Raw genomic sequence first — 15181 nt, forward strand, 5'->3', positions numbered from 1 at the left:
ATTTGGAAACCCCTTGAGGAATCCATTGTAGTTTTCTTGGGGTGCTTGCGGCTTTTTGATCAGTTTTTATTCTATTTTTAGGTGGCGTGGTGACTAATAAACAGCAATTCTACTATTGTTTTTTTATTATTTTTTTTTTTACAGCGTTCACCGTGCGCTATAAATGACATATTCACTTTATTCTGCGGGGTGATACGATTACGGCGATACCCTATGTTTATAGTTTTTTTTTTTTTATGTCTTATGGCGTTTGCACAATAAAATACGTTTTGTAAACAATCATTCACTTTTTGTGTTACCTTATTCTAAGAGCCAGAACTTTTTTATTTTTCAATCAATAAAGCCGTGCGAGGACTTATTTTTTGCGTAACGAACTGTAGTTTCGATCAATACCATTTTTCGGTACATGCGACTTTTTGATCTCTTTTTATTCCATTTTTTGGGAGGTGAAGTGACCAAACAATTGTGATTGTGGTACGGTTTATTAATATTTTTTTTTTACGGCGTTCACCGTGCGGGATAAATAACAAAATAATTTTGTAGTTCAGGCCGTTACGGACGCGGCGATACCAATTATGTATAGTTTATTTGTTTGTTTATATATTTTTATTAATAATAAATGAGTGATAAGGTAAAAAGTGGGACTTTTACTTTTATTACTTTTAAAACTTTTATTTTCTTATTTTTACACATCTTTTTTGTAACTTTTTTTTTACTTTATTACTTTGTCCCACTAGGGGACTTGAGGGCAGGAGGCCCTGATCGCTATTCTAATACACTGCACTATATGCGTAGTGCAGTGTATTAGAACTGTCAGCTACTCACTGACAGCAAGCATAGTGGGTCCTGACGTAGTCAGGACCCACTAGGCTTCCGTCTATGGCATAGCCGGACGCCATTGTTTGGTGTCCGGTTGCCAGTCACCATCGCCGGCCGCTATCGTGTAGCAGGCCGGCGATGGCGGATTAACCCCTAAGAAGCCGCAATCGCTATTGAACGCGGCTTCTGAGGGGTTAATCGGCGGGGGAGCTCCGCGATCGGTCCCGGCACATTGAGCAGTGATAGCTGCTGTTTCCGACAGCAGACTATCACAGCTCATGAACGCGCCCCGCGCGAACGGCGCTGTGTTTACTCCATGACCTACTATAAGGTCACTGAGCGCGAACGCTACACTTCGCATGACCTAATAGTAGGTCATGGAGCGTTAAGGGGTTAAAGGAGCTTTGCCCAACAAAAACCTTGGGTACATGATAGACTCCTCTGTGAATCCCAGCTATCTAGATTACGAGGGTTTTTCGACTCCCAATCTATCTAGTGAGCTGACCGATGCACCCAGGTGGAGATTGAATGGAGGGCCGTGCATGTCCATAGTTCTCTGTCAGACGCAAACATTCGAGTCCGCTAAGTTCACACTAGCGTTTGTGTACGTTTACCTCTCTTCCGTCAGAGGAAGAGGATCGAAAGATTAAACGGAAAGCAACTCTTCCGTTAGAATTACCCTTGAAATTAATGGTAATTCGAATGGAACCATTGTATTCCATTTAATCTTTCGATCCTCGCTGAAGGAAGAGAGATAAGCGTACTATAATGGTAGTGTGAAAGAAGCTGTTTCCGTAACTTCCAAGGACTTATGCCTCATGCGCATGATAGGCTGCGCCAGCCGGGTCCCGTCGGTTACATAGTTAGTACGGTTGAAAAAAGACACGTCCATAAAGTTCAACCAAGGAAAGGGAAGGGAAAACATTTCTACACATAGGATTGAATATTTTTTTGTTCTAGGAAATTATCTAAGCCTTTTTTTTTTTTTTTAAAGCCATCTACTGTCCCTGCTGTGACAGCTCCTGCGGTAGGCTATTCCATAATTTCACCGTTCTCACAGTAAAGAAGGCTTGTCGCCTCTGCAGGTTGAACCTTTTTTTCTCCAGACGGAGGGAGTGCCCCCTTGTTTTTTGAGGGGGTTTTACATAGAACAGGATTTGACCATATTTTTTGTATGTGCCATTCATATATTTATATAAGTTAATCATGTCCCCCCTTAGTCGTCTTTTCTCAAGACTAAATAGTTTTCATTCTTTTAATCTTTCCTCATAATTTAGATTCTCCATACCCCTTATTAGCTTCGTTGCTCTTCTTCATGCTGTTAATTAGTTTGATTTACACGTACACCCAGATCCCTCTCAACAAGTGTCTCCCCCAGTGTAGCTCCCCCTAGGACATTCAGGTTGTTGGTACCCAGATGCATAACTTTACATTTATCTACATTAAACTTCCATTTGCCAAGAGGACGCCCAAACACTTAGTATGTTCAAATCCGCTTGCAATTTACGAACATCTTCCATAGACTGAACAATACTACATTAATAAAGAAGTTGAATAGTAGTGGTCCCAGCACTGAACCCTGGGGTACACCACTTATAACCGGGGACCATTCAGAGTAGGAATTATTGACCACAACTCTCTGGATACGGTCCTTGAGCCAATTCTCAATCCAATTACAAACTATACTTTATAAACCTATAGTCCTTAATTTACCCATTAGATGTCTATGAGGGACAGTGTCAAGTGCCTTTGCAAAAACTAAAAACACTATATCCACAGTGGCCCCTCTGCCTAGGCTTCTGCTCACCTCTTCATAAATACAAATCAGGTTGGTTTGACAACTTCTGTCCTTCGTAAAACCGTGCTGGCTGTCACTTCTAATACTATTTTTCGTCAGATAATCCTGTATATAGTCCCTCAAACATTTTCCCCACAATGGATGTTAAGCTTACTGGTCTATAATTACCCGGGGAAGACCTAGAGCCCTTTTTGAAAATAGGCAGCACATTTGCCCTGCGCCAGTCCCTTGGCACTATACCAGTCACTAGAGAATCTGTAAATATTATGAAGAGGCGGTCAGAAATAGCTGAACTAAGCTCTTTAAGAACTCTAGGGTGTAACCCACGTGGTGCAGGGGCCTTGTGTACATTTATTTTATTTAACTTTGTTTGCACCATATCTACATTCAGCCAATTTAGTATATCAATTGATAGTTAGGTCCAGAATTATTTGGATAGTGGCACAAGTTTTGGCATTATAGCTGTTTACTAAAACATATTGAATATACAGTTATATAATCGATATGGGCTTAAAGTGCTCAGCTTTAATGTGAGGGTATTCACATCCTAATTTGAGGAAGTCTTTAATATGTAGCTGCCTCTTTTTCAAGGGATCAAAGGTAATTGGACAATTATCTCCAAAGCTATTTAATGGGCTACATGGGCTATTCCCTCGTTAATCCAGCATCAATTAAGCAGGTAAAAGGTCTGGAGTGGATTCCAGGTGTGGCACGTGCATTTGGAAGCAGTTGCTGTGAACCCACAACATGAGGTCAAAGGAGCTCTCCCTGCAAGTGAAGCAGACCATTGTTGGGCTGAAAAAAAATGAAGAAATCCATCAGAGCGATAGCACAAATGTTAGGAGTGGCCAAATCAACAGTTTGGTATATTCTTGAAAAAAAAAAAAAAAGAGCGCACTGGTGATCTCATGAACTCCAAAAGGCCTGGATGTCCACGGAAAACAACAGTGGTGGATGATCGCAGAATCCTTTCCATGGTGAAGAAAAACCCCTTTACAACATCTACACAAGTGCAGAACACTCTCCTGGAAGCAGACTTCATGAGAGCAAATACAGAGGGTTCGCCAGTAGGTACAAAGCATTAATCGGCCTCAAAAATAGAAAGGCCAGATTAGACTTTGCCAAACAACATCCAAAGAAGCCAGCCCAGTTCTAGAACAGCATTCTTTGGACAGATGAAACTAAGATCAACCTGTACCATAATGATAGGAGGACGAAAGTATGGAGAGGGCTTGGAGTTGCTCATGTACCAAAGCACACCACATCCTCCTGAAAACATGGTGGAGGCAGTGATGGCATGGGCATGCATGGCTGCCAAAGGCACTGGGTCACTTGTGTTTATTGATGGCCAGATGAATTCTGAAGTGTTCAGGGAAATACTTTCTGCTCAGATTCAACCAAATACAGCAAGGTTGATTTGGACGTCGCTTCACAGTATAGATGGACAATGACCCAAATCATACTGCAAAAGCAATCCAGGAGTTTTTTAAGGCAAAGAAGTGGAATATTCTGCAATGGCCAAGTCAGTCACCAGATCTCAACCCGATCGAGCATGCATTACACTTGCTTAAAGAGGCTCTGTCACTACATTATAAGTGCCCTATCTCCTACATAATGTGATCAGCACTGTAATGTAGATAACAGCAGTGGTTTTTAGTTCGAAAAATGATCAAATTTGACCAAGTTATGACCTATTTTAGATTTATGGTAATGACTTTCTTAATGCCCAACTGGGTGTTTATTAGCTTTTGACCAAGTGGGCATTGTGAAGAGGAGTGTATGATGCTGACCAATCAGCGTCATACACTTCTCTCCATTCATGTACTCAGACATCGTGATCTTGCGAGATCACGATGTGCTGATACTTACTCACACATTAACTTTACTGAAGTGTCTTGAGAGTGAATAGACATCGCTTCCAGCCAGGACGCGATGTCTATTCACAATCCCGACACTTCGGTAATGTTTGTGTGTCACTTACACAGCACAGCATGATCTCGCGAGATCACGCTGTAAATGACAGCACAGAGTGATCTCGATGTGCTGTGCTGTAAGTCGCACACAAACATTACCGAAGTGTCGGGATTGTGAATAGACATCACGTCCTGGATGGACACTATGTCTATTCACTCTCAAGACACTTCAGTAAAGTTAATGTGTGAGTAAGTGACAGCACATCGTGATCTCGCAAGATCACGATGTCTGAGTACATGAATGGAGAGAAGTGTATGACGCTGATTGGTCAGCGTCATACACTTCTCTTTACAACGCCCACTTGGTCAAAAAGTAAAAACACGCCCAGTTTATTAAGAAAACCATTAGCATAAATCTAAAATGGTTCATAACTTGGTTTAAAATTGTTTTTCTAAATAAAAAAACACTGTTGTTGGTGGGCCATTTATATGGATACATCTAAATAAAATGGGAATGGTTGGTGATATTAACTTCCTGTTTGTGGCACATTAGTATATGGGAGGGGGGGAAACTTTTCAAGCTGGGTGTTGACCATGGCGGCCATTTTGAAGTCGGCCATTTTGTATCCAACTTTAGTTTTTTCAATGGGAAGAGGGTCATGTGACACATCAAACTTATCGAGAATTTCACAAGAAAAACAATGGTGTGCTTGTTTTTAACGTTACTTTATTCTTTCATTAGTTATTTACACGTTTCTGACCACTTATAAAATGTGTTCAAAGTGCTGCCCATTGTGTTGGATTGTCAATGCAACCCTCTTTTCTCCCACTCTTCACACACTGATAGCAACACCGCAGAAGAAATGCCTCCCGATCTGACCCCCTTAGACTTTTTTATCTTTGGGGTAATCTGAAGGCAATTGTCTATGCTGTGAAGATACGAGATGTGCAGCAACTGAAACTACGGATACTGGAAGCCTGTGCTAGCATTTCTTCTGCGGTGTTGCTATCAGTGTGTGCTTATCAGATATTTTATGGACGTGTTTTTTATTTATTTATTTTAAGTTTAGTATTAATACAGACTTTTTGGATTTAAGGATGGCTCAGGAAGAAAACAAGTTTTGTTGATGCACCCTAGATATTTGAGAAAGCCAAGCAATGACACACAAAGACTTAAGCTTTGTCAACCGTGTAGAATTGTGGACTATACTTAATAATATTGAGATGCTCGGGTAGACCTGTTAGGGTATGTGCACACGATAACTGCAATTACGTCCGGAAATTTCGGAGCTGTTTTCAAGGGATATGAGAAAACTGCTCCAAAAACGTCCAAAGAAGTGTCCTGCACAGAGGCAGTAATTTTACGCTTTGTCGTTTGATAGCTGTCAAACGACGACGCGTAAATTACAGGTCGTCGGCACAGTACGTCGGCAAACCCATTTAAATGAATGGGCAGATGTTTGCCGACGTATTGGAGCCGTATTTTCAGGCGTAAATCGAGGCATAATACGCCTAGTTTACACTTGAAAATAGGTCGTGTGAACCCAGGCTTATAAGAAACCTCTATAATGATCAGCATGCCGCAGAGAGGATAAAATAATGTGCTACGTTTTACTCTTAAAGGCTTTTATTTGTCTACATCCCCAGCTATTTCTTACTTTTACATTGACCAATTTACCTAGAAGACCCAAATAAAGCTACATAACCTATAGACGATATCTTATTATTTCTACATAATTTCAGTGCCAGATCACACTGTAGCCATTGTCTAGTAATGTACCAGTATTTGTCTAAGTGTCAAGCAGTGAAATGTCTGTCCACATTGGCTACAGATGTGTGGAGCTGAATGTGTTTGCGCGGTCCTGGGGCTCAATTAGTAGACGCTGTGTTACTGTTTTCCTGCTGGTTTTCCATGAAGACTCTCAGTCCTGTGCATTCATTCGCCAACCATTTGGTTCTTGTCCTAAGCACATTGGAGACTGATGGTCGTCTCAGGCCCACAATTGTAGAGATATGGAGCCAGTTGGTATTAAAGCAGCCAAATTGCTCGTAATGTATGAGTGAATTTAGAATAAAAAAAATCACGTTCGATTCAAGGATGGCAAGAAGTCAATTTCTTTATTACTTTATGTGGTAGTGAGCGGTTTAGCAGTAAATCTAGCATTGGTGTTTGCAAGTATATATGTTTATGGTTGTTAGTGTATGTATAATATATATATATATATATATATATATATATATATATATATTATGTTTTGAGTAGCAGCACTATCCCTTGGGAGTGCTTTAGGTTGCATCTATCCAGACGGTCTATACAATCTTGAATGCTGTTTTTAGTCCATAAGCCATTATCCCTGATCACTTGCCGTTCTTATTGCTCCACTTTTCATGTTAACTGCTCAGACGTGGGGAGACTTTGTTGTTCTATAACTAATCTTCAGCCGTTGGATTTAACACTTAATTTTTCTTTATTCCAGATAAGATGGGAGAAAAATATCACATTGGGCGAGCCCCCAGGATTCTTACACTCTTGGTGGTGGTAAGTTTGTATTTGTGGAATGTATTTTGCATACAATGTACTCCAATTGTAACATTTGATGGAGTCTTCAGAAGTTACGTTGTAATGAAGAACAATATTTAGTCTATTTCTTTTCCTCAACCAAAATGTAAAATTGCGCATCAAAAACACTTTTTTTTATTTACTAAAGGTTTTGCCTTACAACGATCATTCCAGTCAAATATGCCCTATTAAGGCTTATGTACATCATAGATCAGCCCCCCCCCCCACTCAGGACCCCTTCCTATCAGCGGGAATGGAGAGCTGATTCAGCAAGCACGGCTGCCTCTCAGGCGTATACAGAACATCCAAGTGTTGGGAAACGTCTGTTCCTTTAAGATAGCCCTGACTACTGGTCTAGCTTCTGGGCAGTTCTGGTTTTACTTTGAGCCTATCTCTGTTCTCTGTCTTTCTCCCTATTAGAGGTAATGGTGGAGTATTTATACCTGGCTTCCTCCACTTGTTCTGTGCCTGTGATTTTCTTGTCTTCAGGTGTTTTGATCAAGCTTCTGACAATACCCTATACCTCCTGACTTCTGGACTTCTTGGAAACTGACCTCGGCTTGTCACTGGATAACCCCTTGTTTACTGATTTGGATTATCTGCTCCCGGCTGGTTTTGACCTCTGCTATATCCACTTGCTTCTGATTTTGGGTTTTCTGTTTACCCTCTGGCTGTCTGGTTATCCTGTTCAGGTTTGCCTCCATTGCACCTCTTATCCAGCACTGAACTCTGCTAAAACAACCTGGGTTCTATGCAGCAAAAAACATCCTGCCTTGTGGACGGCTCTGGCGAAAACCATAGAGTAGCCTTAGACTTTGTTGATCAGAGTTGTGATGGATTTGAGGTTGCGGATTAATTTGCATGCTCACTCCCAGCAGTGTCCTGCAGCCTTTGGGGAATCGCTCGCATAGCTATTCCATAACACCAAGAATGACTTGGTTGGTCATTTATTTGAAAGGCCGGCTTGAAATGCTAGGTGCGGCTTAGTCCCTAGGGCTGGGCGATTATGACCTGAATCAAAATCCTGATTAATTGAACATGTAACCTAGAGTACGATTATTTAGGCTACACCCATTTTTTGCATACCACGCCCCCTATGTGCATGTTACGCCATTGAATTAATATTTATCCCCTGGGCCTGCTGTAAATTACTGTATTGAGTACAACCCCTGACACTGCCCCCACACAGTATATTGCCCCCATAGTTCTCCACACAGAGTATAATGCCCCTATAACTGACCTCCACACAGTATAATGCCCCTATAACTGACCTCCACATGGTATAATTCCCACTATAGCTGCCCTCCACATGGTATAATGCCCTTATAGTTGTCCCCCACACAGTATAATGCCCCTATAACTGACCTCCACATGGTATAATTCTCACTATAGCTGCCCTCCACACTGTATAATGCCCCTATAGTTGTCCCCCACAAAGTATGATGCCCCCAAAGCTCCCGCTACACAGTCCCAAAAGTACCTAATAAAATACATACCCACCTAACCCGATTCCAACAACGAATGGAGGAGATTCCTCTGCTCCTCCGGTCTGTGTGGCTCGGTGCAGACAGGCGCGATATCATCACTGCCTCGCGCTTGTCTGCGCCGAGCCGTGAGAGTCCGGCGATGCTCTACTGTTGGATTTTATAGTTGGAACCGAGGAAAAAAAATAGAAGAAACCGAAATGCGCAAGATGACGTCTGTTAATATGGGCTAAAGTTTTGTTGTTGTGTGTTGTTTTTTTCGATTACTTGCCCAGCCCTATTATACAGTCTTTTGCACACAATGATCTTATAAGCATACTGCATAATTCATCTGGACATAAATGTGTGCATTTTTCCCCTATTAGCTTTGAGACTTGAGATCTTAAGGGAACTTTTGTTTTTTCCATCGATGAAGCTATGTGAGGGCTTGCTTTTTGCAGAGCAAGCTTTAGTTTTTATTAGTACCATTATGGGGTACATACAACTTTTTGCTAACTTTTTTTAATTCCATTTTGTTGTAGGAGACGAGGTGACTAAAAAACAGCAATTCTAACATTTGTATTTATTTTTACGGCGTTTACTATGTGGGTTAAATAAGGTTATCTTGTAATAATTCAGACTTTTACGGACGCAGCGATAGCAGTTATGTTTTATTTTTTTGGGCAATATATTGTGCTTTTATTGGCTCCTGTTAAGCCCTGCCTCTGGCAGACCTGGGAAACTTTGTTAGGTCCCTAGACTGCCATGACAACTATTGCCACCCTGCAATTGTGTCAGGGGTGCGGCCCTTTTTTCTGATGGCTTCAATGCCGTGACCTCTACTGACCGTGGCATCTAAGTGGTTAAGCAACTGGGATCAGAGTTTTCTGATCCCGACCGTTAAAGCGAGGTTACAGCTGGCACCCGCAACATATGGAGCGGGCTCCGCCTGTGAGCTGGCTCCATGCAGCCCCCCTCCCCCTATGATGTACATGTACCATGCTTGGTCGTCAACAGGTTAAGACTTTTTGTCTAAATTTGTTTTCAGATTTATTTTTCATTTATAGTGCAGGAGAACAAGAAACCATGTATAAATGGCTATGCTTTTCAGACAAAAACACTGTTATCATAGCTTTTCTCGAAACTCCTTGATTGCTGTATCTGTCTATGCATCCAAAATCTGGATACCCACCAATAAGTGCATGTGTAAAGCTTTTATGGAGACTCACAAGAACTACTATTAATCATCTTCAGCAGTATGTGTCTGAGCACACCGGCTCCAACAAGCATAGAACAAACAGTCTAGATGCCTAGATTGTCATTAATATTTTAGTTTCTCGGCTTTAGTAGCCGTTTTACAGCCTGTGCCGATCCTAGAAGGTAAAAATCTGGACTTCATTCAACAAAGTGGAAAATCAAGATGGCTGATGAAACCCATTGGGAAACTGAGGTCATCCATTTTATATTGCATGTGGCCTATATGTTTTATTTTTTATTTTTTACACAGACTTAATCTGTTATTTAAAACTATGCGGCATTATACAGACCTCAATAGTTTATGTATCTCTGCTTTTTAACCCCTTAAGGACGCAGCCTAGTTTGGGCCTTACGAATCCTTTTACCTATCCAAGAGTCTGAGATGGTTTTCTCGTGACACATTGGGCTTTATGTTAGCGGTAAAATTTGGTCAATACATTGAGTGTTTATTTGTGAAAAATAGCAACATTTTTAGCAGATTTTGAAAAATTAGCAGATTTTTTAATTTAAATGTGTTTGCCTGTAAGGCAGACGGTTATACCACACAAAATAGTTACTAATTAACATTTCTCATATGTCTACTTTAGATTGGCATAATTTTTTGAACATTCTTTTATTTTTCTAGGACGTTACAAGGCTTAGAACATAAACGGCAATTTCTCATATTTTCAAGAAAATTTCAAAAGCCATTTTTTTAGGTACCAGTTCAGTTCTGAAATGGCTTGAACCTCCATGTGCCTCACATTAATAGTAATTAACCCCATCATGTACCTCACACATTAACCCAATGTTGTCCATTATGACTGTGAGCGAGCTACTTGATGGGATCACTTGCGATAATGATTATAATAGGTAACATTGGGTCAATCTGTGAGGGAAATGATGGGGTTATATACTATTAGGGCTTACTCACATTGCTGTGTTTGGTCCGTGATATACGGATCGCATGTCGCCTGTATTTCCTGGACCGAACACCGTTTAAGAAGCCGGGCTCCTAGCATCAGTTATCTATGATGCTAGGAGTCATTGCCTAAGATTACAGTACAGGACCGTTTACCTGCGGGGAGGCACTGACTCCTAGCATCATAGATAACTGATGCTGGGAGCCCGACTTCTTAAACCGTGTACGGTCCGGGAAATGCAGGCGAAATACGATCCATATATCACGGACCATACACAGCCATATGAATAAGCCCTAATAGTAATTATTCCTGGTCCCTAAAGATTAGGTTCTTGATAATCATTTCTTGAAATTCCAGGAAAGTTCCCCTCTGGCCTGCACATCAACGTAGCACATACGCATTGTACAATGCCATCTGTATGATGTGCACGGCCAGCTTCTTCTACCACACCCTCGATTTCTGCATGGCGCTGTAGGGCTTCCGGACATGATCTGACAAGTCCACCCCTCCCATGTACCTATTGTAGTCCAGGATGCAGTCTGGTTTGGGGGTCTCTGTACTGGTACCTCGTACAGGTACGTGGGTACTGGTGTGGCCATGTATTGTCAATACAAGGACTTCTCTCTTGTACTTGACACACAATATGTTGCTGCTAGAATGTGCCCTGCTCTCACCCCTTCTGAGTGTTTGCACAAGCACTGTCCTAGGGAAGCCTCTCAGATGTCTTCTAAGCAGTGCCGCATGCCGCAGGACTTCTGGAAGCGAGGCATTGAAGAGTGGGAACCTGGTATAAAAATTATCCAGGTAGAGGTGGTAAACCTGGTCAGACACCGGGTACACCAAATCCCACACAATTTTTCAGTTAATTCCCAGTTTGGGGGGGGGGGGGTATTCTGGGGGCTGAATACTGCTGTCCTTCCCTTCATATATTCTAAATTTGTAGGTATACCCTGATGCACTCTCGCACAGCTTATACATCTTCACGCCATACCTTGCCCTCTTACCCGGCAGGTACTGGCGGAGTAGAAGCCTCCCTTTAAAATGTACCAAGGACTACTCAATAGAAATACACTTCTCGGGGGTGTATGCTTGGGCAAACCGGCACTCAAATGGTCTAATAGGGGTCTCCGTTTATACAAACGGTCAAAACTGGGGTAATCTCGGGGTGGGCACTGCTCATTATCCGCATAATGTAAGAAGCGAAGTATTGCCTCATCACGCATCCTGGACGTGACCATGTGGTACATTGGGGTGTGGTGTAACATGTCTGTACTCCAGTAGGTCCTAATGGCTGGGTTTTTCGAATCCCCATGTTCTAGAGCAGTCCCCAGAACTTGCCCAACTGTGCTGCGTCTACAGGAGTCCACCTGTGGGATTGGGCATAAAATGATGTGGGGTCCTTGGTCATATACTGTTGGGCATATAAATTTGTCTGGGACACCATAAGCAGGCAATGCGTTATCCCCATGACGTACCATTCCGTCACTGAGCGCGAACGATGCGCTCAGCATGACAGAATAGTACATCAAGGAGCGGGAAGGGGTCAATGTATGTTTCCTCCCCTGAAATCAAAATGCTGCGTTTTCCTCGATTGTCAGGATGTTAAAAATATCAAGAGAGTGAAAATTAATGTAACTCCCAATGGGGGTTGTCCCCCAGCTCCTGAGCAGCAAATTTGCCAATTTTATTAAATGTTTTCTGCATAACCCTGCTCCCATTTTATTGTGTTTTTTTTTTTTTATTGTTTAATTCATGGAGTAGGGAAAAGTTAACGTCTCTTAATCAGAATGTTTTTTTTTTTTTTTTAGTTTTTGTCTTTATTTAAATCTGTAAATTTTGTTTTGCAAATTTAAGTTCTTAATATATCTTTCTAGTGGTTGGAGTTCTGTTATGATACAAAGCTCCAAATCCCCTGCATGGACTGAGTTAAAGGGAGTCGGTCACCAGAATTTCTGTATTAAAAACAAGTTACCGTGTATTGTAGAGGAGACTAACCTGTTTCTAATGTTTATTTTCAATTTCTGCTTACTGCCTGCAAATGAGCATTTAGGTACAACGAGGGCGTCACCATTTCTCCTAAATGCTCTTACATCGCTCCCCAGTTCAATCCCCCTCCCTCCCTTCATACATTGATTGACAGGGGCCAGGCAGCGTAATCTGAGCGTTCATGCCTGGCCTCGTATTGTCTGTAACGCGCACATGTCCCTGCTCTTTACTAAAAAAAACAGGACAGGCCATACTTACTAAATGGGAAAGTTAACACAAGTCTCCAATAGGAGGCAGACAAGCCACAAATGCCGCATAGGGGGGAAGAGTGCCCATATACAATATTCTAGTGATATCCGCTGCCACTAATCTTGAGGAGTGGCTGCTCAGTGTTCTCACTGCACAAAAAAAACCAAAGCTACAAAAAATGTGTTGGTCGCACGTCGTAGCATATCTTGCCGGATCACAGCCTATTAGTCACGCCCATACTATTAGATAGGGCGGGCTGCCCTGCACTCCACACCAGACAATGGTACACTATTGTCCCCCAGCATTACGAGGCCTGGCTGCCTCCTGAAAAAAGTATACATGATAAAAATGAGGTATTCGTTCTAGTGTAGGGACTCACAAGACAGTGAGGACCCTTGACTTGGGTTGCGGGCTTGCGTATTTCGGACAAAATAACAACTAATACCTCGGTGACGCCCTCGTTTTACCTAAATTTTCATTAGCATAAAGTTAATAAAACGGGTTTCTCTACAAAGCAGGCAGTAAGCAGAAATTTAAAATAAATGCTGGAAACAGGATTTCTACAATACACTGTTACTAGTGTAGTACAGACATTCTGGTGACAGACTTCCTTTAAATTCTAAAATTATGTTTGTCTACTGTCACCACTAAGGGGAGCTTACTGCATACGGTTTAACTCCTTAAGGATAAGGTCTATTTCAGCCTTAAAGAGGCTGTCACCACATTATAAGTGGCCTATCTCCTACATAAGGAGATCGGCGCTATAATGTAGGTGACAGCAGTGCTTTTTATTTAGAAAAACCGATCTATTTTCACCACATTAGGAGCGATTTTAGCTTTATGCTAATTAGCTTCTTAATGCCCAAGTGGGTGTCTTATACTGACACATTAACGCTGCTGAAGTGTTTAGACAGTGACTAGACATTCCTTCCAGACAGGACGGTATGTCTATTCACAATCCCTGTACTTCGTTAATGTTTGTTTGGTGCTTCCAGCAGAGAAAAGCGTAATCTCGCTGTAACCTGTCATTTACAGCGTGAGCTAGCGAGATTACGCTTGCTCTGCTGTAAGTACGAAACAAACGTTAACGAAGTGCAGGGATTGTGAAAAGACATACCTTCCTGTCTGGAAGGAATGTCTAGTCACGGTCTAAACACTTCAGTAATGTTAATATGTCAGTATAAGACCGCACATCGTGAATAATGCGGTGTCACTATGCGCTGTCTAAATGAATGGAGAGAAGTGCATGACGCGGATTGATCAGCGTCATACACTCTGTACAACGCCCACTTGGTCTAAAGTAAAAACACACCCACTTGGGCATTAAGAAGCTAATTAGCATAAAGCTAAAATCGCTCCTAATGTGGTGAAAATAGATCGGTTTTTCTAAATAAAAAGCACTGCTGTCACCTACATTATAGCGCCGATCTCCTTATGTAGGAGATAGGCCACTTATAATGTGGTGACAGAGGCTCTGTCACCACATTATAAGTGCCCTATCTTCTACATAATGTGATCGGCGCTGTAATGTAGGTGACAGCAGTGTTTTTTATTTAGAAAAACGATGTATTTTCACCAAGTTATGACCTATTTTAGATTTATGCTAATGAGTTTTTTTAATGCCCAACTGGGCGTGTTTTTACTTTTGACCAAGTGGGCGTTGTGGAGAGAAGTGTATGACGCTGACCAATCAGCCAGAAATCCACTCTGCCTACGCACGGGAAATTGATCTGCGCAAAATTTTGGACTTAGTAGGAACAATAAATTGACACGAACTGTTCAATGAACTTCTGCTAATCCAAAACTATACTTGGTTTATATCAACTTTGTAATTTACGTACGGTTAAAATGTAGCATGTTTATCCATGCAAATTTTGTGTGAAGTTACGGCCACTAGGTGTTTCCCTTCCTGTATTCTGCTGTCCACCTCCTGTTGTGAAACAAAATCCATCCCTAGTTGCAGAGCAGAGGAGAGGAACTTCAGTAAGTGGGGGAGTGTCTCTTCACTGCCTGCCTATAGATGTCTATGGAGAGGGGAGGTGGGAGCAGAGAAAGACAGTTACTGCTGCCCATACAAGCCTATGGAGAAGGGAGCTGGAAGAGGGAGAGAGCCCCCGCCCATAGAAGTCTATAGAGAAGGGAGCCAGAGCAGAGTGAGAAAGATAAACACAGTAGGAGCTGCAGCATGCCTAAGGGGGAGTTCACACTGAGTTTTTTGACAATTTTTTTTTTAC

General features: G+C 41.8%; 1 protein-coding gene across 5 annotated transcripts in view; it reads left to right on the plus strand.

Annotated features, from left to right (window-relative positions):
* SSBP2 (single stranded DNA binding protein 2) overlaps nucleotides 1–15181 on the plus strand; it is a 210147-nt gene that overhangs the window by 80154 nt on the left and 114812 nt on the right. For all 5 annotated transcript variants that reach the window (XM_075837681.1, XM_075837709.1, XM_075837691.1 and 2 more), the window contains exon 3: nucleotides 7008–7069. In XM_075837681.1, coding sequence (XP_075693796.1) covers nucleotides 7008–7069 — 62 coding nt within the window. The remainder of the gene's footprint in view (nucleotides 1–7007; nucleotides 7070–15181) is intronic.

Source organism: Rhinoderma darwinii, chromosome 1 (genome assembly GCF_050947455.1).
Source record: "Rhinoderma darwinii isolate aRhiDar2 chromosome 1, aRhiDar2.hap1, whole genome shotgun sequence".
Taxonomy (NCBI): domain Eukaryota; kingdom Metazoa; phylum Chordata; class Amphibia; order Anura; family Rhinodermatidae; genus Rhinoderma; species Rhinoderma darwinii.